Below are 27649 nucleotides of genomic sequence, written 5' to 3'. Positions count from 1 at the left end.
GAAGCGGACTCCTGGGGACTCCGAGGAACCCCTCAGTGGCTGGCGGCATAGAGTCTCAGGGCAGGTCTACGTGGGTTCACCAGCCCCTTTCAGCCTGCGGTCAGAGTTGCCTCTGCTTTGTCTTTCGTATCTGGTGTAAGCTTTCACATGAAGAGGGGATTTCATGGCTAAACAATGTTTTAGAAATTGCCGACTTGTGATACTAATAGTGTGTCAGTGGCTTTAAAAGTTTTTTTCTAGGTTAAATAGCCAGTATTCCTGAAGTGTTCCTTGTGGGTACATACTTAATTCTGGAGGTAATTTCTTTAACAGGTATTGGATTACACAGATTTTCTTTGTTTTTGGTTTTCTTGTTTCAGTTGTGATGCTTTGTGCTTTTCAAGGGATTTATCTATTTTCAAGTTTATATTTAAATCTCCATGGTCTCGCTAGTGTGTGAGGCTCTGCAGGGGCGGCGTCTTCCAAACCCCTGATGCTGACGATGTGTCCCTCTCCCTTTTTTCACTTATCTTGATAGGAGATTATTATCTTATTATTACCAGTTTTATTCTTTTCAGAGAGCCAAACTTCTGGTGTTTTCTTCTCATTTGAAATTTTAAACTTTTACCTTGAAATAAGTTCAAACTTGAAATAAATTCACTTTTATTTTGAAATAAATTCAACCTTACAGAAAAGTGTAGAATGGTACAGAGAATTCCTGTCCCTCACACAGATTCACCAATTTTTAATGTTTTTGATTTATTTTATCATTCTGTTTTTATCTCACTGTGATTTTCTGAGTCATTTCAGACTAGGTTGCTTTACATCTTAATACTTCCTTGTGTATTTCTTAGGAAGAAGTTGTTTTCTTACATAACCATCTGTACAGTTACCAAACTCAGGAAATTTAACATTGTTACATTCTTTACACCTACTTTAAGTCCATATTCAGCCTTGTCCCTTGTCCCAATAATGCCCACGGCAGCACACGTTTTCTCTGCTACTGGATGTGGCCTTGAGGTGACACCCCTGTTAGTCTCCTTTAATCTGGAGTTGTTCTTAGTGTTTGTCGTTGACATTTTTGAGGGCTACAGAGGGAGTATTCATGGACTGTTTCAGATTTTGGTTTGTCTGATCTTTTCTCGCTGTTAGATTCACGTTAACATCCTGTAAACATGCTGTGAACAATCATGTACAAGTTTGTGTGTGTGGACATGCATTTTCACTTCCCTGGGATAAATAGATGCCAAGGAGTACGATTGCTGGGTTAGATGTTAGATGTATGTTTGCTTCTTAGCAAACTGCTGCCCACGGTGGCTGTGCCATTTTACATTCCCACCGGCTGCTGGCGAGAAACCCAGCATCTCTTCATCTTTGCCATCATTTGTTGTTGTCACTGTTTTTTGTTTTGGCTGTTACAGTATGTGTGTAGTGATGGCTCATTGTGGTCTTCTGCATTTTCCAAATGACCAGTGAGGTTGTACATCGTGCTTGCCATTCGTGTATCTTCTTCGTAAATGTCACTTCTTGTCTGTTCCACTTTCTAATTAGATCGGTTTTTTTAATGTTGAATTTTGAGAGTTCCTTTTTCTTTTTTTGTTTGTCTATATTGTGCTTTTGGTGACATGTCTAAACTTTTCACTAAGCACTGTGTCTTGGCAGTTTTTTCCTAACAGTTTTATAGTTCTGCATTTTGTTGTTGGTAATTTTCTTATAAGGTAGCAGGTTTAGTTTGGGGTTCATTTCTGGCTCCAGCACTGCTGGTTGGAGAGACCCTCTTCCTTGCTGATTCTGTTAGCGCCTGTGGCGGCAGGCAGTCGGCTGCGCACGAGTGGGGCTCTCTGGGCCCTCTCCAGGGTCGCTGCTGCACTTGGTTGTCTGTGTGTCTGCCCTGCTAGTGCCGCTCCGTCTGCAGCACGTCCCTTTGTTAAGTCTGAAAATTGGGAAGACTGATCCCTCCTATTTTATTTTTCTCTTTCACAATTTTCTTAGCTTCAGTTCCACTGCCTTTCTGTAGAAGTTTTGGAGTAATCTTGCCCATACTTACAAAACCCTTTCTGGGATTTTGGTAGGAATTGTGTTTAACTTGTATATGTTAATTGGGGGGGGGGATTGACATCTTTACTGCTTTGAATCTTTTAGATCATGAACATGCTATGTCTCACCATTTCTTTAGATACTCTGATCTTTTTTAATCAGCATTTTGTAGTTTTCAGCAGTAAGTCCTGTATATATTGAATTTGCTCCTAAGTATTTTTTCTTTCTTTTTTTTTCAGTGATTATAATTGGTATGGTATTTTAAATTTGGGTTCCCACGTGTTCATTGCTAATGTATGGATCTATAGTTGATTTTCGTATATTTTTTATCCTACAACCTTGCCGAACTCACTTGTTAGTGCTAAGAGTGTTTTTGTAGATTTCTTGGAGTTCCCTGTGTAGATAGCCGTGTCATTTCCAAATAGGGATAGTTCTGTTTCTTCCTTTACAATCCGTTTGTCTTTTCTTTTCTTTTTCTTTTTTTTGCCTTAGGGGACTGGTTGGAGTACACACCACTACATGGGGAGGTGGTGGTGAGAGTGCACACCCTCCTTGCCTGGTTCCCAGTCTAGGGAGAGAGCTTTCAGTATGTCACTAGTAAGTGTGATGTGACCTGTAGGTTCTTTTTTTTTTAACTGATTGCTTAACTAAAACTATTCAGTTTTCTTTTTAAAAATCTACCTGTAGTGGATCTAATACAAACAGTTCTGTCAGACCCACCTGGAGAGTAAGCTTGAGAGCCGTTATTGTTGTGACAGTGGAGGCCACTGGGAAGGATGGCGTCCCTAAAAATGTCAGTGGATGTGTGGTTTGGGTCTGTGGAGAGTGAAGGGAGGGGCGTCTGGGGAAAGGGCAGTTTGGAAAGGAAGACTAGTGATCTGGCTTCTCAGGTGCCAGAAGAAACAGGGAGGAAGAGTGAGGTAGTGAAGACGACTTTCATCCTTAACTGGAAGCATGGGTTCCTGTAAGTGAGGAGGTGTCCAGGGTGCAGATGAGGGCTGAAAAAATTAGAGAATTGGTCATGCTTAGGTGGAGATCATCCATAATCAACAAAGGGAAGAATCAATAATCATGCATTTGTATTGAGCCTGGCATAATGTTATTACTGTTTGTCCATCAGGGAAAGACCTGAGCAGTTACAAAAGCGGCTGTGGGGGGGGGGAGGGTCGCTGCGGTGGGATGGTGGCCGGTGTGTGGCTGCGGACGCAGCTGCAGCAGAGGAGCTTGGGTGGTGCCGCGGTTACGGTGTGATGGCTGTGGTATGCAGGTCAGAGGTGCGTGTTCCTGAGTAGGGGTGGGGGGGGTGCTCTTTGAGATGAACTGTCTCACCACTGTTACAGCCAAGGACTGCAGAGCCCCTCTCGTGGTAGTGGAGGGCCTGCGCCTGAGTCGGGCTTGACAAGCCAGGGCCCTCGCTCTTTGCTCTCTGGGCTGCGAGTGATGCCAGGACAGGAGGTGTGCCCCGACGGGATGGGGCCTGGCTCCCGGCTGTGTGAACGCCTATGCTCACCATCCTGAAGGGAACCACCTGCAGGTCACTGGGACCAGAAGGCCCAGGATCTGTATCTGGTGGGTGAAGAGAATTCCTGGATAACAGAAAGTCGCTGAGAACCCTGAGGAGGTGAGTACTGCTGGGCACGGAGCGGTGAGGACGTGGACGGTCTCATGTCAGTGTGTGGGCTTCCCGGGGGCCTGGTGTGCTTGGAAGCGGCACTTCCCTGTAACAGTCAGATACTGCCGAGGAGTGTGGACGTTGTTGAATGCTGAGTACTTCTTTGAATTAATTATTTTTGGTCTTTTACGGGATTTTGTTTCTACCAAATGCAACATAGCCAAATTTCGGATTTTGTTTATAATATTCCCTTGCTTAAGGAAAATATCAAGAACATACTTGAAAATGTAGATGTTGGCAGCAAAAGCTCCCATGTTTTGGGAGCATTAAAACCACTCAGTAATATACTAGACACATGCATGCAGTCTTTGGCTCAGTGAGCTGTGACCCTTTGGAGCAGCTCACTGGCCTGTCGTGACGGGCTTCTCCCCGTTGGTGTGGCGCTCGCCAGTGGACGTCTCCTTTTTCGTGGCTCGAGGTGCTGCCATGCTCCTCTCTTGTTCACTGGGCACCTGTGCCCAAGAAACTCTCATGGAAATTAAAAACTTCCCCTTACAGAACAAATAGTACATTTAGCAACTTAGATTGGTCTTCTTTTCTTTATTTCTTATAAATTTCCAGTTTTGAATATTTGCCAACCTATTTTCTGGATACCAGCTATTATAAAATTGCGTTACTAAGATTGTTAGATGATGGATCAGAGTAGAAGAGATACAAAATTGGTTTAATTGCAGGAGGAGAATGTTAGTGAATGTTGTGGTAAAGGTAGATAGCAAATAATATTAATGAGTTGTAAATATTTCAATGTGTTTCTATTTATAGATTCTGTGAAGAGTAAGGCTTATTTTAAAATTACTTTTAATTTCAGAGGTTGAGTAGCCTATAATTTCTTCACGGCTGAAGAACTGCTTTCTCGTTTTTATCATATGGCAAAAATTCCAACTCTGATACGTTGAAAATACTTTCCTGTCACCTGTCTTCTAAAACTATAGATGTCCTTCATGTGACTTACCGTGACGTGTACTAATAGGTAGTTCTCTGGAGGGGTGGAGCAGTTATGCCTTTCTTGCGAGATTTACATTTCACTCGCTGTCAGAAATCACTCTGTCCTTTCCCAAGTGGAGCCCCCGAATGGCATTTCCATGTGAAGGGTTGGGAGTATCAGGTGCTGGGATTACCCCGGTTCTGAAGGGTCTCTGCACTTGCAGTTACCCGCTGCACACTTGGCGTGCAGAAGCGTGGGCAAACGCTCGTCTTATGAGGGGACATCAGTGCTGTGTTGTTCTTGGCTTGGTGACCAAAGGTGCCTGTTGGATATGATCATTTTTGTTTTTGGAAGGGTGCTGTCTAGATTTTGGGAGTTATTGTGGCAACTTAAAATTTTAGAAGACGGGATCTTGGCATGTAAAGATGCTTTATTTAATTTTAGAGTGCTACTTTGATTATGGAGGCATTTGTGAAAAGCTACCAATCCTAAAATGTTTTAAGAGAAAAGTGTATTTTATGCACTATTGGATTTAGTTTCAGTTTGACTTGACATTGTAAGGTGGTTTATATACTGATTCTGAATAATCAGTGCTGTGGAAAATGTTCAGTGTGCATAGAAATGTCCCTAGGTAAAGCTCTGGGTTCCTCTCCTCCAGGGCTTTCTCTGGTTCTCCCTCTCACTCACTGGTGTTTGCCAGCATGTTTTACTCATATTACTTTGCCCTCAACAATCACCTATACTTTTGTTCTCCTCCTTAGCTCTGCAGTTCAGTCAGGCTTACACGTACGGCTTTTTTGGTTACAAGTATCTTCTTTATTTTGGGGGTTTTTGTCCTTTGCTCTTAGCCCTAAAGTCACTTGCCTTCTCTTTCTGGTAGTTAGTTTCTGTCTGCATAATCCGGTGGTGGTTCTGGTGGAGCCCCAGGCTTTTAAAACTTCAAGCCTCTGTATTCATTTAGTTTTGTGAAGTAGTGTGTGATTTAATGGTGGCTCCCTAACTACTATGTGGTTCTGTCTTCACATGAGGAAATAGTAAGAAGACTTTGATTTGTTTGTAGTTATTAGTAGCAAAATGTTGCAAATAATTCAGTTACACCTTGGAAGCCCTGCGGTGGTGCGGGGAGAGCACCAGAGGGAGGCGGGGCTCGGGCTCGGTCTCGGGCTCTGGTCTCAGCTCTGCTGAGCCGTTTCACTTGGGGAATCACTCAGCTCTCTGGCCTCCGGTCTTCTCTCACGTGAGACGTGGGAGCTTTTGGCATCTGTGGCGTGGGGTTGCAGGTGTCCAAGACCGGGAGTGCCTGGTGTGGCAGGGTGGAGATGGGCCCTTCAGACCTGCTGCTGGGAAGCGCTGGGGGAAGGGCCCTCGTGGACGCTGGGTTGTTTGGGGCCGTGACTCTGGGAGAGGCAGACGTTGAACAGTATGGTTTTGCATCCGCGGGTTAAGGTGGGTTGGGCTGGAGGGAAGCATCCTTGTAAGGGGGTCCAGGTCCTACTGTAAAAGCAACAGGAAAGTGAGAAATAGTACTCTGAAGCTTATTATCTTGTATTTGAAGACTTAATTTTGTTTCATTTGAGCAGAAACAAGGTCAGATATTACCAACATTTACCGAGGTCAACTTGTCCAGCCCCCTTCCCCCACACCAAAGCCCGGTAAGGGTGGGAATACTTATTTTGACTGTCTTAAATCATTTGATAGTACTGTGGTTCACAACTGTTGGGAATTTATAAGTATTCTTTATGTGTGGAGATGCTGTTCGTTTTGATTTATTTTTTTAACAGTGAGGGCAAGCAGTGATGAAAAATTTCTGTTCTTACAGAGTTGAGTCTTATCTGCTCTGGTTGAAGCAGAAGGCAGAGTTTGGGGAAGTTTCAGAGCTGACCTGCGCCGCATTCATGTGGCTTTCCTCAGCCCCATGTGGGTTGGGTAGGCCCACAAGGGAGCAATGCTTGAGGCTCCTTCAGGCGACAATGCCCACTGGGAGGACTGGGAGCTTCCAGAGGGCAGACCCCCTCCTTCCAGACTGAGGATCTTTAAAACACAGCCAAGAGTTAGGTGGATATTCAGTAGGGTGATGCAGACTTCAGTTTAAACACATGCATCCCTCGTACAGGATGCTACTGGGAGTGACTTATAAAGTAACAGGTCTGAGTGTAAGGTGATTTCTAAAGAATCATGTCAGAATGACTGGAGTAAAGAGAAGACATGCAGTGATTTTGCGATGTAAGTCCTGATATGTCAACCTCATTTTGTAATCATACATTCTAAGACTGTCCTTGTCATGCAGAACTTTATGTTAACTTTTGAGCTTACTTGTCACAAAGTTAGGAGTGTCTGTCTTATCCTTCTAGTTTGCTGTTCTAGCCTTGACTACGTCTAGAAGGTGATGTTTAACAACTTCTCTTCCCTTAATAAACCATTCTGAGCCTCTGCATTTTAGAAATTTTATTTAAACTGAATTATTAATACTGAAGTTTAAATTCATGATTATTTTAAGCTTAATAGAGGTAAATTTAATGTCTTTTCATCATTTTCTGAAGTATTTTGAGGCAGGTTATCCTCCTAGAAACTTTATCCTCTCTGCTCAAAAGTAGTGGTTTGGAAGTCCAGGAAGGGGAAGAGTTTGTGCTCCTGGAACCTGGCACTGTTGGAACAAGGGTAGATTTATAATTAAAATGTTTATTGCATAGATGAAGATAGCTGTATGAAAATGCAATCAAGCTTTTATTACAATTAGAATATTCCGTTAAACATTAGGATCCTTTCTAAATATTGAATGGAGCTTAAGTCTTCATTTTATATTAACGCCACTAGAAAAGTCATCTTTTAAGGAAGGAAAAAAGTGACTGCCAGGGAGAAGAGAGGGTCGCATCCTAATTAATTGACATCTGAGAGCCTTTGTCATCAGATCACCGAGTGTGTACTGGGAATTGCCAATAACACATATGTGGCAATTCTTCCCTCAGAATGTAAGGCTTTGACTGCTTCAGAATGCTAAAGGTTTGGCTTTGCCAAGCAGAGGGTCTCACCAGGGAAGGTAATTTCCCTGAGGTTCTAGAAGTCACTGTACGCTCACTCAAGCCTTTCAGTGTTTCTATGTCAAACTTAAGTTAGTACAGCTGACCTATTTTAAGAAAAGTCCTGCAGATTAGCGGTAGATGTGCTGTTGGAGTCTGGTAAATACAGAAGCAATCACTGTGGGCTCTAGATATGCAGAATTAATTTAAAAACTTTTAAAAAAGCACACACAATGTGTATTTTTTGTTTCATGCAGTTGCTGTGATTGGCTGATAAATATTTGTCAAAGAAAGAGAGAACTGAAAGCTCGCACAGTGTGGCTTGGATATCCGGAAAAGTGTGAAGAAAAACATCCCAGAAATTCTATAAAAAATCAAAAATACAATGTATTTACCTTTATACCTGGGGTAAGACCACCAAGTTCTTAAAAACGAGTTACCAATCAGAGATTGCTGATTCCTCTGCTTTCGTTTTCCTCTTGCTCATTCTGTCGTAGCCAGACCAGAGTCCTTTTGCTTCTGAACCATGGTGTTTCGTGTAATTGTTAAATATACATTTTAATAGCCACATCATAGAATTCAGCTTAAGAACATTTATAGTTAGATTATTGCCTTCAATTCCAGGTAAACATCACATTTATATTGTAGAAATAACCAAGTAAAACTAAATCAAATTAACAGAAAATAAGTCGTAAACTTTATTTGCCTGGGAATCTGTTTGGAGGGAAAAGCGGGATGCACATGATGGCTGAAGCCTGTCCAGCCTTTCGCCGTGGAAGTGGCTTTACACAAGCGTGAGTCGGCAGCAGTGCCTACAGGCAGCCACAGACATCTCTTCTCCTCAGCAACGTATGTTCCAGCCCTTGCTGTGCTGTTACAGCAGAAGTTGTCTTTGATTAGGTATTATGCTGAATTTAAATTTTCAAGTTTAAGTATTTTGATTTTTTTTGGTTCCAATGATATTTCTGGCTTAAATGATAAAACTGAGATTATGTGTGTTTAGAGTAGTTGAATAAGTTTTGCTTGTTGTGCATCATTGCCCATTTTAGTAGATATATTTATTTTTCTGAAGGCAAAAGAAAGCTGGTACTGATTGTATTTCCATATCTAAGTTTTTGACACGTCCTAGGGATTAGCTCTTCTGCTGTTTTGCAGAAAGATCGCTTGATTACGTGAAATGGGGGCTGCTTTGTCTTTGCTGTGTTTATTTTAATAATTATGCTGACTTTTTGTTGGGCATTGATTACCCCTCACCGCCTGCCCCAGGCATCTGGTATCGGCAGATGCTTGGTATCTAGCCTGCGCCTTTATTAGAACACACAAAACTCGTGGCTCCATAACTGAAAGACTGACCTTCTGTCAGGACAGGCAGGTGTAAACTGTCCGTTAGACGGGTGAACATTCTTACCTTTATTGAGTGAAGCTACCGTTTTCTCATTAGGTTTAAATTATTAAATACTCACAGATTGGCTATGTGCTGTACATTTTCCTAAAGGCCACAGAGTTCACTCAGCAGACGGCAGTCTTGATTGCGGTGGTCTAAAAGTGGGCAGTGCAGCTGAGTTTTGATCCGAGTTAGTTCACACAGCCTGCCAGGATGGCTGTCCTGAAGAGACCTGTTGGTGTGTCTGTACAACTGTTACCGTAGGAATGACTTTTTTCTTAGATTGTCTCTTAAATTAGTCTTTTCATCTAAAACGTAGTATTTTAGAAACATTTGGTAATTGCACAGTAGGAATCTATGCCATTTTTAGCACGAATGGCAATTTCTGAATTGCTAATAGATATAATTTATGCTAACTGAGATTTTAAAGAAATCACTGAGGAAAAAGAGAACCTTCTCTCCTGCTGAGATTAATTTATGAAATGATTCAAAACAGTTTTAGACAGCAATTGAATGTGATTATGAATATAGATGTATTATCAATGTAACTGATTTTTCAGTCACACACATGACTTTGTGATGATGTGGATAACTTCATTATATACAAACTACAGTTCCAGACCCTCTAAGTCAACAATAAGTACTTAACCCATTGCTCTGCTCTTGTTAAAGTTTCCATGCCTTCCAAGTTGCATTAAAAATGGCATCCCAGGAGATTTTGATTTGCAATTTGCAAGTTTGTAAGTTTATTGTAATTACAGTATGCTATTTGAGTTATTCTCATCTATAAACATGAGTTTTGTTCCATTTTGATTTTCAGCTTAAATCTGATTTGAGGCATTTGTGAATAGAAGTCTATTAATATACTAGATCTTGGGTTTTCTTTCTTAATGATAATTCTATTTGAATTAAGAAACAAAACCAAAAAGTTACTGGATTTGCATTTCTAGAAGATTTTATTGAATGACTATTTTTATTTATGTTATATTTGAAAATACTAAAGATCCATTACCAAAAGATTCTAAAGAATATGCAGGTAACTGTCTTCCTGAAAATTGGTCTATAATTTACACATTTTTCTATTTTATCATCTCTTATACTTTGAGGGAAGTAAATACAGGAGGTTAAAGTCGTTTGTGAATTTTTGCCTACATGTGATTTGCTTGTTCAGGCAGTGTTCTGTAAAGCTGCCTGGATGTCCATTGTCAAAAACATGGCTTTCATACTTCATTGTTTACCATTTCATAAATATAAGGTTAGGACCACTTGTTTAGATACTTCTGATTTGGTATGAAGAGATACATTTGTATATGTATGTTTACTGACTTAATAACATTGGGAAGGTTTTCCTGTCTCATTTGTTTGACGTTCATATAAAGATCTACAGAAGGTGAGTGTGGAAAGCTGGAAAATTGTATTCAAGAAAGGAAAAAACTTTTAGATGTAGTTGAAAGTTTTAAATGTCTTTTTTTTTTAGTTTATTTTAAATATAATTTGGGGATAATCTTACCTCTTTTTTTTTGTAATTTAGTTATTAGAAAGCCACAGTCAAAGTTAATAAATATATTGTGACTCGGCATAGTCTCACTGTTCGATGGAAAAGTATTTAGATATTATGCTGATTTTAATTATTTTAATTAAGGTTTAAAGATTTTCCTAGAAGAGATTATGTTAATTTTTTCTTTTTCTTTTTAGGTTTTATATGAACAATTCAAGTTTTTCTTGAATCTCTATTTTCTGGTAGTATCCTGCTCACAGTTTGTACCAGCATTGAAAATAGGCTATCTCTACACCTACTGGGCTCCTCTGGTAAAAGAAGATTTTTGAAATTAAGTTAAATTGTTAAATATTTAAGATACAGTTTTAAGAGCTGAGATAGTTAAAAGATAAATTGATCAGATTTTTAAAATGTGATGTTGTCGCTGTGTGTCACTGAGCTTTTGTCAGGAGGTTTTCCGGAGTCCTCTGCAGGCGTGTGAGGGCAGCCGCTGCTCTAGGTGCGCCGGGGCAGTTCCAGAGCACTTCTGCTGGCGGCGGGCCGGGGGTTCCTGTTTTGCCTCCGGGTGGCAGGCCTGGGTCCCCAGCCCAGCTCCCTGCTGTGCTGGTTGCTGGGAATTGATGGTGTGAGTCCGCAGGGTCTGCTCAGTGACTCTCTGACATGCTGACTAATGGCAGGCTTTGCTGGTGACAGTTCTGAAGTATCTCACTGACATTCTGACAGTTTCTGGTGGACAGCGTGAGGTGTAACATTTTTTTGAAGAGCAGATAATGTTGGTCATTGAATATTTCCATTTCAAACATGCTTTCTTGAAGGTTTTATGCTGTTTCTGATAGTTTTCATTAATTTTGTGTTTATGGAGGTAAAGTGTATGTCTCCTTCCTTCCTTTCACCTGGAAAAAGGTGCTGCTTCCTTTGGTTTGCTCCCTTCTGGGCAGATTACCAGCATAATCTGGGCAAGGAAACGTAGTGAGTGAAATTACTGCCATAGCAAGAGAGCAGTGCAGCACCCAGGTTTCCCACCAGGCTCTGCCCTCAGAGCTGGGCGCCGGAGCCGCGTGCTCTTGAGCTGACCTGTTGTGGTTTGTGCAGCTCTGCGTCCACAGGGGCTGTCCTCACAGACACCGCAGGGAGGACTAGGAGACTAGGTAGAAGTCAAGTTGACAGGACAGGTTGAGCCAGCCTCTCCCTCTCCTGTTCCTGTTCACACAGACTGCAGGGTAGCGTGGATCTGAGCAATGAAAGCAACTTCGTGTAATATAAATACAAAATTACTGCACAAACGAGTACCTTTTCCCCTTACGAGCCAGACTGAAAGAGACGTTGGTGATGATGTAAAGCAGTGGGTCCTCATCCACTGTTGTGTAAACATGACTCCATGGAGCCTTGGTGGAGGATAGTGTGGTGAGATAGATAGATAGATAAATACCGTAAAATGGATTCAGCATTTTTATTTGAGGAATTTATCTCAGATAATGGCTGGTCACAAAGTCTAAACAATGTGTTTACTAATGTCTGTTACTACTTTTGATGACAAGAATTATTTGAAAAGTCAAATCAGGCAGTGAATTAACCATGCTGTATATGTCATGCATATGTTGGAATACTGTGTTACTGTGTCACTTTGAAAATGGTGTTTAGGAAAGGTATTTAATAACACTAAAGTTTTATATATTAAAGTAAATAGGAAAGAATGGGTTAAAATTTGTATAGAATGAAATACTCCGTTCTTTGATCAGCCAACATTGAGTTCGTCTGTGTCCAGCAGTGCTGTGAGTAAGTAAGTGGTGAGTAAGACAAAGCCCTGTCCTGAAGGAGCTTTTCTCTGGGGGAGCAAGGCAGTGTCAAAGGCGCTGTGGTGGCAGGAAGCCTGCTATGAGCTGTGAAGAGAAAACGGGAAGCAGGACGGGGGGTCGAGAATGACGGGGATATTGTAGCAGGGTGGTCGGGGAGTCCCCGTGGTGGGGGCGTCTGGAGGAAGGAGAGGGAGTGGGCCAGGTCCGGGACAGCTGCTGCAGGCAGAGGGGCTGGGGCTGCAGGTGCCCGGCGTGCTGCTGGAGCGTGTGGGCGTGGGACGGTGCTTGGAGAGAGGCCGGGAGGGCGGCGGCTCTCACTGTCACCCTGAGTGGGTTCGGGGCGTGTGTAGTGCACGCCACAGGAGAGAGAACATTGAAACCTGAACCAGTTTCGAAGTTGACGTAAAAGCCACGTAGCCGCGGAGAGGGAATGTCGGGGACTTTTCTTTCTTTTCTCTCCCTTTCTTGTCACTGGTGGTAACCTCTGTTCTGAATTGGAGGTTAAACTGCTACTGCGTCTCTGGACAGTTTTGCTGCTTACGTTTGCATCATTAAAACAAGGCGCAGCGTTCTGCGCGCTGTGACATTTTTCGTGACGGCTGTCCTGCTCCTTACTTGCATGCCCTTCTGCAGCCTTTTTGGCTTTACGCTGGTTTAGGACGTTGTTCCAGGTGGACGTACATGTAACTGTTGTTCCGTTTGTCCCTTCTCTGAAGTGCTCCGTTGTATGAAGTTATCGCAGTGGACTCGCCCATCCTCCTGGGAGCGGAGACTCTGAGGTTGTTTCTGACTGTCCTGGTCGCAGACTGCTGCGCCGTCAGTCTGCCTGCGAGGCCGCCCTGCCGTGCCCGTGCCCGTGCCCGAGGCCCTGTCGCTGCGTGTGCCCCCCTTTAAAGAGTGCTGCTTGTTCTTCCGTTTTCTAATAAAAACAGCCTAGCATTACCGAAGTTTTAGAACATAGCAACAACTCTAGTGCTGAAAACACAGCTCACTGGTGCTTTTCATGTGTTATATCTGGCCCCCCTTTTCTATCCCCAACTGTACGCAGTTAAATATTATTTCTACCTTGGATTAAATTCATTCTAACTTAAAGAATGAGTATCTGAGAACACAAAGTCTTCTTAAAAATCTAAAGTAAAACAGCCATTTGTATTTTGCTTTTGTCTTTTGCCGGTACTAACTCTGATTTAGGTATCTTTTAACCAAAGACAATGCTGTCTTTAGATGGATTCTTTGTGAAGAACTCCACACTGTCTGGTGACAGAGCTGATCCGTTGGCCAGGCCTGGGCTGAGTGCACATGCCCACGTCGCCCTCTCCACGTCCTCTGTGCTCTGAGGGGCGCTCGCTTCCAGCTCTGGCTTGGAGTTTAAGTCCTTTAACTTGAATTGTTAGCCTCAGGCTTTTTGCAGTACGTCATCATTTGTTTGACACGTGAGAATAAACTTTCTTGTGTCTAGATGAGTACCTCAGTAAGAACCTCAGTGTTCCCGTAAGGGATCCTGCTGCTCTGCTGTGATTGTGTTAGTGCTCCGAAGAGAAGTGGGAAGCCCAGGGTCTTCCACGTGAGGCGTGCTTGCTGTGGCCTTGTGACGTCCCAGCCCACTTCCCTCCTGCTCTGACATCGCGCCCGCAGACCTCAAAATCAGTCTGCTTTTTGAAACGGTTTCCTTTTGTTCCTTGGTTTGGTGGAGGCCGCAATTGAAGCCTTCTCTCATATAATAAATAGTGAAGATTTGTTAGTGTCTGTGCTTGTGCTCTTTGTAAACATTTTAACCTTTGATTTAGCGAAAAATCTCAAAAAGTTGCTGTGCACATTAGGCCCACCTTCAGATCCACCAAGCAGACTTAGGATATATTGAAACCTTTTAAATTTTTGAGAATTTAGATACTATCTACAGAATGTCTTTTTGAAATTAATCTAGGCCAAGGTAAAGAACCTTTAACCTAAGTCTGAACCTGAAATACAGGCATGTGTATTTTTAACCAGAGGGAGTGTTGGTGACTTCTCCTTCTGTGCCCGCCGTGCCCAGGCCTGTGACAGCGTGTGGTCTCGTACACACGCTTATGGTTTCGACCTCTGTTCTCTGCATGCTCTCTAAGGTTCTGTAATTTTGCTCAAAAAAGGAATCAGTTAGCATTTCCAGATTTCTCCTAGCTAAAACCTGCCGGTAAAACGTAAAATCTTACGTCCGATGTCCATTAATTTAAACAAAAAAACAGGTTACTTCAAACTTCATCCCTCTGCTCTCTGTCTAGAATTGGGATGTTTCTGAAAACAGTGACAGCTTAATTAATAATCTTTCTTTCTCATTTACTCCTGGCAGTGTTATTCACTGCCTTCAGTCCTAAACTAATTTCTGTTATGTTTTCCTGTATCATGGAAGAGTAAATGAAAATAAAGTGATCTCATTACATTGTTGTATCCAAGTGAAGATTACCTTTCATATTGTTCAGGTTTCGGAGCAGCTTTTCAAGGCAAAGCTAGAGTAATCAGAGAACCAAACCAGATTTAATGCTTCATCAGAATTAATAAGGTGGAATAGATCTATCCTTACAAAAAACTTTTAGATGCAGAAAACACGGATTTTTAATCTCTGCATCTTCCACGTGAAATATATTCCTGGTTCTGTGTTAATACAGAATTGAAGAGCAAATAGGCTGGGTAGGTGAGAAATCAGTCCAATGAAGATTTGATTTTAAGACTCCTTCTCTGTTCGCGCTTTCTGTGAGTGTCTGTGTGCACCGGGGGTGTGGGGAAAGCACAGACAGCAGGCTCCCACTTCCCAGAGACAGCCCCTGTGCCCCTGTGCCTGTGAGCCGTGTGACCTGGCCGGGTTCCCTTTTCTCTTTGTGTTTGAGTTTCCTTGTCTGCAAATCAGAGCTAAGGGTGCACATCTTGTAAGGCTTTTGTGACATTTGAAATACAGCTCATTTAACATAGGAAGGAGTGTCTGGTGTCTTACGATCCCTCAAAGGTAAACGAGAGTGTTTTTTTCTCTTTGCTAAATTCTGTATTGTTTTGGCACTTACTCCACGTGGCTCCTGGGTTATCTAGGGAAAGAGAAGCAAGAATTCCCTGCCCCCCGGCACAAGACTTCAGCGCAGGCTCGGGGCAGGCCACGCTGGACAGTCTCGTCATCCAGTCTGAGGCTTGTGCTCCAGCTCACACCCCAGCCGGCTGGTGCTGAAGTCGTGGGAAGGCCCAGCGGCTCCTGCAGGAAGCCTTGTGTACCCAGATCTCCCATGAACCACCAGCCTGTAAGACCTCAGAAGATCTGCATCTGAAAGTAGAGGCCCTTTGTTGTAGATGCCCATGGCTAAGAGGGAGACGGTGGCATCGACTCGCCTCTGCTTGGATCTGCTTTGTGTTCCTGGCCGGCCGTGGGGCGTCTCCTCGAGACTGGTGTGCTGGAGAGGGGCGTGGTGGGGCGGGCTGACCCCTCGTGCTGTTGCTGGTCCTGCTGTCTGTCACTTGTCCAGACAACCCTTAGACTTGAACGTGGCCTGGAGCAGCTCGTACTTGTCGACAGTCCTTGCCTGTGACCAGGGCTCTTTCCTCTTAGGGGCGTGTGGCTCCTGTGTTCAAGGCTGGGACCGGCCCCTCTTGGGCAGGTCTGCTCTGCTCTGAGTGCGTTGGAAGGGGGAGCTTACTTTCACTCCCTAAGGTCTTAGAAGCGTTAGGGGCTGGCACAGTTTTGTGGTTCATAAGTTACTTACTAAATTCATCGTTGACTTTTGCTGACTTTAATCCACAGGTGAGTGAAAGCATCGTTAAGCGGGTGGTGAGGCTGAGGTCTGTCTGCTCTTAAGGCTGTGCTTCAGTGAGAGGAGCATAAATGGGGGCTGTTGGAAGTTCCAGGCTGGGAGTGGCTGGGGCTCATCCCTGGGCCACATGTTTGTCAAATTCAAATTGTAGAGGATACTCCGGTGACTGTGGTTGGATGACTTGAAGGGGAGCGAGGCTGGAGGCGCGAGGCAGGTGCAGGAGTGATGGTGGAGGTGCAGATGGAGGAAACGTGCCTGAGACGGGTTTGGGCAGCACACTCGGCGCTGGTGATGAGTGACGGAGCGATGAAGGTCAGGGAGGAGTCGGGACACCCGTCACAGGTGGCGGCTGCGCCACACAGGTCAAGGGAGACGGCTGATGGGTGTGTGGACGGAGGCCAGAGCCCCACCGGACTTCAGGAGAGACTGCATTCAGTAGACATCAGGAACACCCTCCGACAACCCACTTAATCTAGCCTGTTGGTTATACAGAAAAAACCCAAACCCTAGAATAACAGATTATTGTATTTTCAATGGAAGTTCATCCAGTGTTGTATCATTTACGAAGCAGACTGGAGCACGTTTGTCAGTGATGTGAAGCCTACTGAAGGGGTCTCTGTAATCATAGGGAGACTGACGTGAAGAACATTATTGTACTATGTGTCAGAAGATACACGTGTAGCCTTTTAAGAAGGTGGGCTTTAGCCATGTGCTAGTGGTGTAACAGATTTCACAATGGATTAGAAGCGTACCAAAGTTTATTTCAGTAGCATCAGACAAATCTATTCAGGTTTTACTTAAACAGTGAGTGAAAAAGAGCACCGCACCTGTGCCCTCCGGGGCAGCGGCGGCGTGGTGCACGTGGTGGACGAACCGCGTGCAAGTGTCACACCGGGGCGCTGTCTTGTGTCCCTAACTGCTTTCGTTCTGTCGGAAAGAGTTAAGTGCAGATAGCACACGATTTTTCTGGTAGTTTTATTAATTTGATGTTTGAACACCTGAGTGCTCTAAATGTAATTCATGGGTTTATTGAAAATAATTTCTTGGGGGTTTACTAAGTATTTTCTGATGTTTAGCTTGAAGTACATTTTAAGATGTGAATTTTTAAAATTTTCTCAGGTTTAGTAAAAATTGTAAATCTTTTACTGTGCATTGCTATGTTCCTTTTGTAGTATTTGTTACTTTTTATCTTTCTTCTCATTTATTTTATATTTTAGAACTAATATAAATTGAAGAAAAAAATAAAACTAAATAGTAAAATTTTCCCTTACTTCCTCAAATACGGTGTTTTCCTTGTTTCATAGGGGTTTGTCTTGGCTGTTACTATCACAAGGGAAGCAGTTGATGAATTCCGGCGTTTTCAGCGAGACAAGGAAGTGAATTCGCAGCTATACAGCAAGCTTACAGTAAGAGGTTAGCAAGACACTTTCAATCCAGTTTATCATCGTTTAATGTAGTCATCACTTCAGAGTAAACCTAGATGCAAGAAAACGTCTTAATTTTATTTTGAAAATAATTTTAAGTGACTGTTACCTAATTTTCTTATAACCTTATAATGCAAAAATCAGGATAGATTTTTATTCATTCTGTAGATGCTTGGAAGTATGTATGTATGAATATAAATATGTACACACACACTTAAACACACCCACGCACACACACACATACACTAATACTTATAGATTGTGCTCTGTCACGGTTTGTGTATAATGCGTGTGTGCTCTGACACGTGAAGCCCAGCTGGGGTGTGCACATTTTCTGTGAAGCGTAATATCCCTTCTTCTAGTCTCTGTGCATTGTGTTTTGGACACAGTCATCAAGGTCGGACATCTGGTGCCATGGCCTTAAACTACGCTTGAGGAAAAGGTCTTTGAGCCCCTAAAACAAATGTTGTGGTTCCAAGTGATGACTGACGTTTGCCAGCTCCCCGCAACCTTTCAGGGCTTCAACCCTTGCTTAGATCAGCTTTTGAGAGCTGTTCATTTGGCTTTCAGTCTGTTATAGAAAAGGGGCAGTGTGCTGGGAAGAGAGTAGGTGAAGCTGTTGCAGTCAGTCGGTGACGGTGGAGAGTGACAGTGGAACCTTGACAGTGAGGGAGGTGTTGACAGACTAAATGGATACTCATAATAACTCGGAGCCTGTTTGAAAATGGAGAAGTGTCGAGTGGATTTTGTATTTTGTTTATGCGTGGACATTTGTACAATGAATTATTTATTTGAAACAATCTTGTTGAAAAAAATTTTTTACAATTTATTGGAATATTTTTCATATAATATAAAATTTATCCATTTAAAGTATACAGTTCCGTTGGTCTTGTTAGAGCCACAGGGTTGTGAAACCGTCACCATCTAATTTCAGAACATTTGTAACTGTGTAGAGAGAGGCTCTGAATCTGTGTAGCAGTTGCTTCCCGCTCTTGCCCCTTCCCCGCCCCACTGCAGCCCCCGGCCACCACTGATGTGCTGTGTCTCTGCGGAGTCGCCTCCTCTAGACAGTCGTGTGGGCAGTCATGCAGTGTGTGCACTGTTGCCACTGGCTTGCTGTGCTCGGCATCCTGTTTGCAAGGTCACTCACGGTGGAGCTTGTACCGTACGTGGCTTCTGTAGTTGCCAAATGATGTGACACACCGCGTGGATGAACGGTTAGGGTGTTCCTACTGTTAGGCTATTGTAAATAATGCTGTTATGAACATTTGTGTACAAGTTCTGTGTGAATATTGTTTTCATTTCTTTTGTGTATGTATCTAGGCATGAAGCTACTGGATTTTATGGTAATTCCGTGTTTTTAAGGAATTGCCAAAGTATTTTCATAATTGGCTGCACCATTTTATGTTCTCACCAGCAACATGTGAGAGTTGCAGTCTCTCCACATCTTAACAACACTTGTTCTTGTCTGACTTCTTGATTGCAGCTGTCCTAGTGGGTGCGGAGCAGTATCTCACTTCCCTGATGACTAATGATGCTGAACATCTTTTTGTGTGCTTGTTGGCAGTTTGTATGTCTTCTTTGGAGAAACGTTTATTCAGATTCTTTGCCTACTTCTTAACTGGGTTAGTTGTTTTAATTATTGATTTGTAGGAGTTCTTTATATATTCTAGCTTTGAGTCCCTTGTTAGATCATGATCTGGAAATATATTGTCTCATTCTGTGGGCTGTATTTTCTCTTTCTTGATGGCGTCATCTGATGCAGAAAAGGTTTTAGTTTTCATGAAGTTCAGCTTTTCTGTTTTTTTCTTTTGTTGCTTATGTTTTGGGGTTGTAGCTAAGAAAACAGTCTGCCAGCCCAAGGCTACAGAAATCTACTTCTATATTTTCTTCTGAGAGTTTTATAGCTTTAGCCCTTACATTCAGATCTGTGGTCCCCTTTCATTTCGTATTTTGTGTATGGTGTGTGGTGTGGCTTCACAGTCTTCTGCTGTGAATGCCAGGTTGTCCCAATATCATTTGTTGAAAACATTAGTCTTTTTCAATCGAGTTGAAAAATTAATTATTCACAAGCTTTGATGCTTAAGATAGTGGCGCAGTAGAGGAAAGGTATGTTGCAGAAAATAGGTGAGCTTTAGTTTCGGGGAGAAGAATCCCCAGAATGGCCAGGTCAGCTAGGTGTCATTTTGGTTTGTCTTCTTTAGAATATGCTTTAGACCCTGGCATGTATTGTAAGTTGTTTTGTATTGTGGCACTTGGGCTGAGCAGAGACTTGTTTCTGTGTACTGACTGTATCATTCAGAAATAAATGGTGTGGCGACGTCAGCAAACGTGACAGAGTAGGCAGCTCCACAGATCGAGCGGAAACTGGCGAAACTAGCTCAGTCAGAGCTCCACAGCTTCGACATGACTGTTGCCTCCAGGAAGAGGTGACCTAAAAGTAGTAGGAAAGTGTTTGGTGCTCTCACTTGCCCTTGCCCGCCTCCCCATCGTGGCACCGTCTTGAACACAGCAGCAGCCTCGCTCCGGGTTGGGGCCCCTGGGCCCTGGCTCTGAAGGACATGGAGCAGAGCTCCCTTGCAGAGGACTGTGTTTGTCTGCCCAGGCTGTCTGGGGCTGCTTGAAGGACTGACCCAGTTTACTCGTCTGTCTTTCACCTAACTTGGAGCTCAGGGCAGGAAAGCTAAGATGCTGCAGGCATTTCTTCTTCTGTGAGGCTGAGGAGTAGCTGCAGTAGCCAGGGAAGGTTACAGCTGGGACACACACACTGCAGTGTCAAATCCAGGCAGGAAACGCGGGGGAGAGAGAAAGGTGCTCCTGTTAACTGGGGAATTTTGAAAGCCACATTCAAGGCCAGAGCTGGGTGCCCGCTCAGAAAAGACCCGCGAAGGCCCTCTTACCAGTCTCTGGGCTCGGTGCCAGCGGAAGTGAAGGCTGAGGCGGAGTTGTAGACACCCTGACCCAGTGTCGGAAGCCCAGCCCAGAGCCTCCGTCTGCAAAGGCTGGGAGACGATCTCCCTTCCCTTCGTCCCCTTCCCTCTCTCCCCACCTCCCTCCCTCCCTCCACTCCCTCCCTTTCTCCTCACCTGCAAGGAAATCTCTTTCAAACTCTGGCTGAACACAGGCTAGCGTAAGAAAGCCTTGAGAGACCATACAGGACAAAGAGTACACATGCCTCACAAAAATAGTTTAGAAAAGTTGCTAAATGTACGTGACTGCAGCATACACCAAGCAACAAAACAAGCCCAGAAGAGGGGAGACGCCTCGTTTCCTGAGTTACCGGGTGGTCATTCTCAGAATGCGCATGTCCTCAGTGCTTTAGCAGATAGGATGCGTTCAGAGGTCTTCGTTGCTCTGTTTGTGTTTTAATCAGCCACCAGACCTCAGCAGGACTGTCAAGTCACTCGCCGTTAGTGCATTTCCCAAGTTTAGACCCGAAGTTAACATGAGGCTTCATCCAGCTGCCGATGGTTGTTTTCCTGCTTTCCAGTGTGTCTTGGCTACCTTTGCTCGTTTTGGCCGTGTGTTGTCTAACATGCTTTCAGGTATTCAAACACAGGACAGAGAGGAGAGTGTCCGTGCCTCGAGCCTTATGTTGATTACGTGTGTGTGTGAACGTGGGAGAGAACATTTGCGTGTTTACATGTTTCTTGTGGACCTGTGCGGGGCGCAGGAAGAGTCGACCTTCTTTACTCCTGTGTGTTTTAGCATCTTTGATTCATGTCATCCACACTGTGTTGTCCTGCACTTGCTAACGTTCTTACTGTTTTTCTATTTACATTAGAAAGATTTTTATGAAATGTCTCAATGAAATTTTGTCATCTTTCATTGAAATTTGCTCCATTTGTGAGTCATAATTATTCCTTGAAAATCGAGAGATTTTAAAATCCTCTTGAGTGCTGTTTACATTTTGTCTGTGCACTTTGTCATTTACACTAACCTCCCTCTCGCCTGGTCTGAGCAGCATGTTAAAGTCATCCATCCCAGTATTCGTTGAGGAACATCAGCATACGTTACTGCATTTTCGCTCCGCAGTGGTGTTTGCCAGGCACAGACGCTTCGGAGTTATTGTCTCATGGGCTGAGTTCTCTGAGGCTGTGTGGGGGTGGGTATGTCTCCTCAGTCTGGACGTGTGTATGCGGAAGCAGATACGTACCCTCATTAAGCACAGTCAGCATTTTCTTAGGTCACCCTGGGAAGACGTGTATGAATTCATTTCTTCATGCTATTAAACTTTTAACATTTTTTATTACATTGTTTGGATTTTAGGGCCTGGAACCTGTGTGACCTAACTTTAAAAAATGGTGGCTCGCACCAGTACCTTGTCCCACAGCTGGGCGCTGCATGTACTTCTGTGTCTGGTAGTGCCCTCACGTCCCTCCATGGTCGGCATTAATTACTCTGCTGGTTGCTCTTAGTGACTGGACGCCCAGCTCCGTGCTCTCGCGCTGTCTCTGAGGCCCATGGCAGGTGCTCAGCTTGCCGCGTGAGTGAGTGAGCGAGTGAGCGAGTGCTTGTGGAGCCTCTGGACCAGGTGGGAAGAGCGTCAGCCTGATGTGTGCTGCCCGGGGATTGCCCGGGAGGGCTCTGGCCCTCGGCTCCTAGTGTCCTGCCCCCCTGGGATGGAGCAGGTTTAACTTGCCATTGGGGTGGAAAATGCTCTCACTGTGTTTGCTTGCTACTCACCTGTAACACTTCACTGTTCGTTTCTTAACTTTTATGAAAATTTATTCACCCTTTGTTCCTATGGTCATCTTTACCTAATTATCATTTCTCTGCTTAGATAAATTTATCACATGTGGCAAATATTTTTATCTTGTTTGATTAATTTTTTTGAGGTGTAGATAAATTTATAATTTTTATGTAGGCGGATCTAATGATCTTTTCGTTCATGGTTTTATTTCCATGTTAGAGAGCCCATTCAGTCCCAGTGCAGGTGGATGTTTTAACCTCCTCATGGCGTTTCTAGTTTTACTCCTTTTACAATTTTACATGTAAAGTATGTTTTATGTGGAGAAGGGATCTACTTTTTTTCCCTCAAATGCTCAGTTAGTTACTTTAAAACCAGTTACTGAAGTTACTCAATTTCTTCCCTCAGATCGTTGAGAAATATGTTGGATTTGTGTGGGCCCTTTCCTCTGCGTTCTGTTCTGCTCCACTGATTCATCCAAATTTCCCTGCCGGTTCCGCACCAGTTTTAAACGGTGTCTCTGTGTGGTACACTCTGCTGTCGTGGGAAACCTCTCCCTTCCTCCCTCCTTCCCTCCCGTTACCAGTTGTTTGTATTTTTCATTTTTCTCTTGTGTTCTCTTGACACACTATAAATATGCGATGACTGGGAGCTTTCCCTTCCGCTCCTGCGTTCAGCCCGCACAGCTGTCTTGCATCTCCGTCTGCTGGTCTCCCGTCTTCCCGAGCGTCAGATCAACTTCCCTGCAGGAGCGTTTGAGAAGGAAGCCGCTGTCACGTGGGTTATTGCAGAACTAGGGGACACAGGAGACTGGGGGCAGTTTTGAATTGTGTTTGGCTCCTACCTCTTTCAATTCTAACATAACTGTATACACTCAAGCAGGACGTTTGGATTTTTACACATTTGTAAGCACATGAGAGAGTAAGACTGCTTTTTTTGTACTTCTGATGCTAGTGATTCAGAGTCTTAGAATTTGATTACGAATCATTTAAATTAACAGTATTTTGTATCTTAACTGTTGGTAGATATTTAAGAAGTCTGTGTGACTACAGAAAAGACAGATTAGAAATTACTTTTATGCAAATAAGAAAGGATTTAATGAAGACTTTGAAGGGTATCCTTTCCCTAATAATACCGTATAATTTCCATTTGTATCTGTTAGTTGATAAAATATTTAATATTTGAGATACTTATTAAAAATTTCGAACCATTGTAATTTTCAGCAAAATCCTTATCTGGTGAATGCAGTGAATTACTGTTGATACTTATTCCAGTGCTTAGTGCTGCATAAAACTTTAGGTGAAAGATGTGCGCGCTGGTGGGCTGTGAAGTCCGCAGGGGCAGCCTCCTCGGGCAGCTGCTGACCTCTGTTGGTAATGACACCGATGGTGCCGACTGCGTTGGCCAGTGAGGTCGTTCAGCGGGGACTGGTTGGCTGATGTGATTTATCTAGTGAACAGCATTCGGTGTTTTACCTTTACATATTTCTTATCACAATGTAATATTTCATTATTGCAGTATTTTTTCTAGAGCTGTCCAACTCTTTTTTACTGATAGAAAAGGAAAAATACTGATGGTGTTTAATTTGAGCATCTTAATTTTTTTGTTATTGCTGGAGAATGTTTTAAAAAAAACACTGGTCATTGGCAGTAGATGTTTGGGAGTGAAACCGGTTACTTTGGGCAGGGTACTCTGTGGTCCTTCCCCTCTGGGCTGTGGTACTTCTTCTATTTCCTAGTCCCTTTGTTGGTGTGGTTTCTGCCATGTTGCCTTATGGAATCTTAGTAGGATATAAGTTCCATGAGGGTAGACCTCAGCCTGTCCTGTCCCACTTTGTCCCCAGCAGGTATCTGGGAGGGTGTCCATGTCCCTCGAGAAAATCCTGGTGACCTCAGCTTCACCCTCAGAGGTCAGGGGTAGCCTATGCCCTCCCACCCTCAGCCAGGGTCACAGTGGAGCCCTGAGCCCTCTGGCCTCCCAGCCTGAGTGCAGTCCAGCCCTGCATGCCCCGGGACTGGCCTCGGGGACCTTGGTCTTTGTTCATGTCTCGGACTTTGTCACTCTTCACCTTCGGCATTTTAATTACCACGAGTTATGGTACATCTTCATTCTTACCCCTGCCCTTTTCCCACTGTGCCTCTGGAATTCAGGTCCCTTTGTCATCTGAACCTTTCTATCAATAGACCCCTCTGAGTGCTCCTTCTTGCTTTCATTAAAACGTGGCTCTTCTCTGAGGTCCTGCCTCCTCTGCAGCCCTCTTTTTTTTCCTTCTTTAATTGAAGTGCGGTCAGTTACAATGTGTTGATTTCTGGTGCACAGCGTAATGTCCCAGTAATGCATATACATACATATATTTGTTTCATATTCTTTTTCGTTAAAGGTCATTACAACATATTGAATATAGTTCCCTGTTCTATACATAAGAAATTTGTGTTGTGTCAATTTTTATGTATAGTGGTTAACATTTGTGAATCTCAAACTCCCAAATTTATCTTTTTCCCATCCCCTTCCCCCTGGTAGCTATAAGATTGTTTATTATGTGAGTCTGTTTCTGTTTTGTAGATGAGTTCATTCATGTCTTCTTTTTTCTTTCTTTTTTTTTTTTTTTTTTTTAGATTCCACATGAGTGATATATGGTATTTTTCTTTCTCTTTCTGGCTTGCTTCACCTGGCATGACGATCTCCAGGCCCATCCAGGTTGCTGCAAATGGCCTTATTTTATTCTTTTTTGTGGCTGAGCAGTACTCTATTGTCTGAATACCCACAGCTGCTTCATCCAGCCGTCAGTCGGTCGGTGGGCGTGCAGGTTGCTCCCCTGTCTTGGCTGCTGTAAGCAGTGCCCCTGCAGCCCTCTTAAATGGTCATTGTTTTTCTCCTGTGGCCTTAGGGCCACTTGACCTGGAATTAGGGTCCCTTCCTCTCTTTTTAGCTTATTCCCTTTTGTACATGACTCCAGCTGTTTTTCAGCCGCGAGTTCATTGATGTTAAATCTTCCTGCTGTTCTTGCCCCTTTGATGTTCTGGTTGATGACGCCCAGTTTATCAGTTTTTTTCCTTTATTTTTTGCTTTTGATCTCCTATCTGAGACCTCTTTGCCTAACTCAAGCTCACAGAGATTTTGTTAACTTTCTCCGATGTTTCTTCTTCTAGTTCCTTGGTTTTAGGATTTACATTTTTTGGTACATCTCTCTTTTGAGTAAAGTTTTTGTATTGGTACAAGGTGTCAGTGTTGCTCCTAGCACCATTTTTTGAAAAAAGTGATCCTTTTCCCACCACATTGCCTTACACTTTTGTCAACAATCAGTTCTCTGTCGTGAGTGGGTTTATTTCTGGACTCTGTTCACTCTGTTGGTCTGTTTGCTCTCTTCTTGCTAATACCGGCTCTTGTGATTACTGTCGCTTTGAATAATTCTTGAAGTCAGGTAGTATTTGCCCTCCAGCTTTGTTTTCCATGTTCAGAGTTGTTTTGGCTGGTCTAGAGCCTTTGTGTTTCCATGACTTTTAGAATCAGTTTGTCAGTTTCTGTTCTAAAAAGCCTCCTGGGATTTTGATTGGAATTGCATTGAATCTATAGATAAATTTAGGGGAGAACTGACATCTTAATAACATTAATTCTTCTGATCCATGAATGAAATACATCTCTTCCTTTATTTAGGTGTTTCGAAATTTCTCTCAGCAGTATTTTTTTTTAGAGTATACGTTTCTCTTAAAATACAATATACTATAATACACTGTACTACTATAATGTAATACAAAACTTGTTTCCTAACTACCCACTTGGCTTCAGAGTCTGTTGTAAACAGTCTCCTCCCTCCAAACCCACTTAAAGTGTCAGGAGAGTGGGGGAGAGTGCGACGCCCACTCAGGCATGAAGACGAGCCGGACAGGACGGCCTCTGGTGAAGCGGGCGGGCGTCTGCCCGGGAAGCAGTACCTGTGGATCTGGTGTCGGCCCTCTGGAGTGTGCCTTACCTGTGCTCAGAGTCTTTCCTTTAAAAGTTGCTTAATTATCTCCCACTCTTACCCTGTCCCCTTGTGTGTGTTTTGTTGGAAAATAAGTAATTAATACATTTTATCCTTATTTGATAATATCTATGTCTAGTTAGATGTGGCTTATGCGGTTATGTTCTCTTTAATCCATTGTGACGTTTGACCCATTTTAACTGATTAGGAATAGAATGATTATAAACTCCTTCTGTTCTTTTAAAATGTGTTACGTTTGGATGCATTGGTGAAGAACAGACTAAATGTCTTAAAAGGGTACAGGTTCTGAAGTCGGGTGGACACTCAGATGCTTGAGTATTTATAGCACGTTAAGTACGTTGTGTATAGAAAACACAGGTGAAGGAGGCTTTGTGAGGTCACATTTGCTGTGTGAGTGAGGCAGGCTAGGGAGAGGGGTTTCAGTCGAAAGGAGGAGCCGGGCAGAGAGCCTATGAGAAGGAGCTGGCTGTCGGCGAGGGCCGGATCCAGGTGGAGCAGGAGCAGAGGGCAAGGCGCTGGGCCAGGCCGGAAGCTGATTTGAGGTCAGCTGTGAAGAGCGCTCGCACGTGCTGCGAGCTTGATTGTCTTCTGAGTAGTTGGCGGATAAGGGAGGGTTTGGGGAGAGGGTGAACCCCTTCCCGTTTCCAGCCCACTCACTTGGAGTTGGTGTTAAATTAGGGCGGAGACACAGCAGAGCCTTGGTCGCACCCTCTCTCTGCAGGTGAGAGTGGCGACTGGTTGGTGGCAGGACGCACGGCTGGGACACTTGGGAGCAAGATTGGTAGCTCTGAGTGATTCCTGACCTTTGGTAAAACGCCGGCCGTGGAGCAAGTTAGAGGAACGCTCTCCTTCCGCGAGAAGGACGCGCATCTGCCCTCAGGCTTCCGACGGGGCGGCAGGGGGTGCGTGTCGGGGGAAGACTTAGCCGAAGGCTTAACACAGTGGCTCAGCGAGGGGAGGGGACGGCTGTTACCTTACTCTGTAACGTTCACTAGTAACTGATCAAAAAGAAAAAGGCCTGCAAGGTGTGGTGTCCTGAGTGTGCCCTTGACAGTAAATGGAATGGGACGTTTTCAAGGCAAACTCGTTTGGCTTGAATACTGGCATACAAACTCAGGTATCTTTATCCTGTTTTTAGAGCTTGCTTCTGTCAGGGGAAGCTCTAAAACCATTCAAATGAAAATGCCCACGCAATAAACACTGTATTGTTGATGGTTCTGTATTTGTCAACTGCAAGTCTAACTCTGCTGTGCTGCTGTTTCCTTGAGTTGATTTTACTTCTTCTTTTTTTTTAAGGTAAAGTGCAAGTTAAGAGTTCAGACATACAAGTTGGAGACCTCATCATAGTGGAAAAGGTTGATGCATTTTTAATATATTTGAGACATGTATATACCAGTTATTAACATTTAGCCTGATTGCAAGTAACTTTTGAATCTGAACGAAACTGTTTGAGACATTTATTTTAAATCTTAACATCG

General features: G+C 43.6%; 1 protein-coding gene across 8 annotated transcripts in view; it reads left to right on the top strand.

Moving 5' to 3' along the window:
* ATP9B (ATPase phospholipid transporting 9B (putative)) overlaps positions 1-27649 on the top strand; it is a 154402-nt gene that overhangs the window by 13457 nt on the left and 113296 nt on the right. For 4 of the 8 annotated variants that reach the window (XM_072952379.1, XM_072952375.1, XM_072952377.1 and 1 more), the window contains exons 3-6: positions 7888-8038; positions 10710-10823; positions 17380-17488; positions 27468-27526. In XM_072952379.1, the coding sequence (XP_072808480.1) occupies positions 7888-8038; positions 10710-10823; positions 17380-17488; positions 27468-27526 (433 nt within the window). Of the gene's footprint in view, positions 1-7887; positions 8039-8354; positions 8531-10709; positions 10824-17379; positions 17489-27467; positions 27527-27649 lie in introns of those variants that run through there. The other 4 variants (XM_072952381.1, XM_072952376.1, XM_015247022.3 and 1 more) reach the window with 4 other exon arrangements.

This window comes from Vicugna pacos, chromosome 30 (genome assembly GCF_048564905.1).
Source record: "Vicugna pacos chromosome 30, VicPac4, whole genome shotgun sequence".
Classification (NCBI taxonomy): domain Eukaryota; kingdom Metazoa; phylum Chordata; class Mammalia; order Artiodactyla; family Camelidae; genus Vicugna; species Vicugna pacos.
This window is presented reverse-complemented; position numbering and strand designations above follow the sequence as displayed.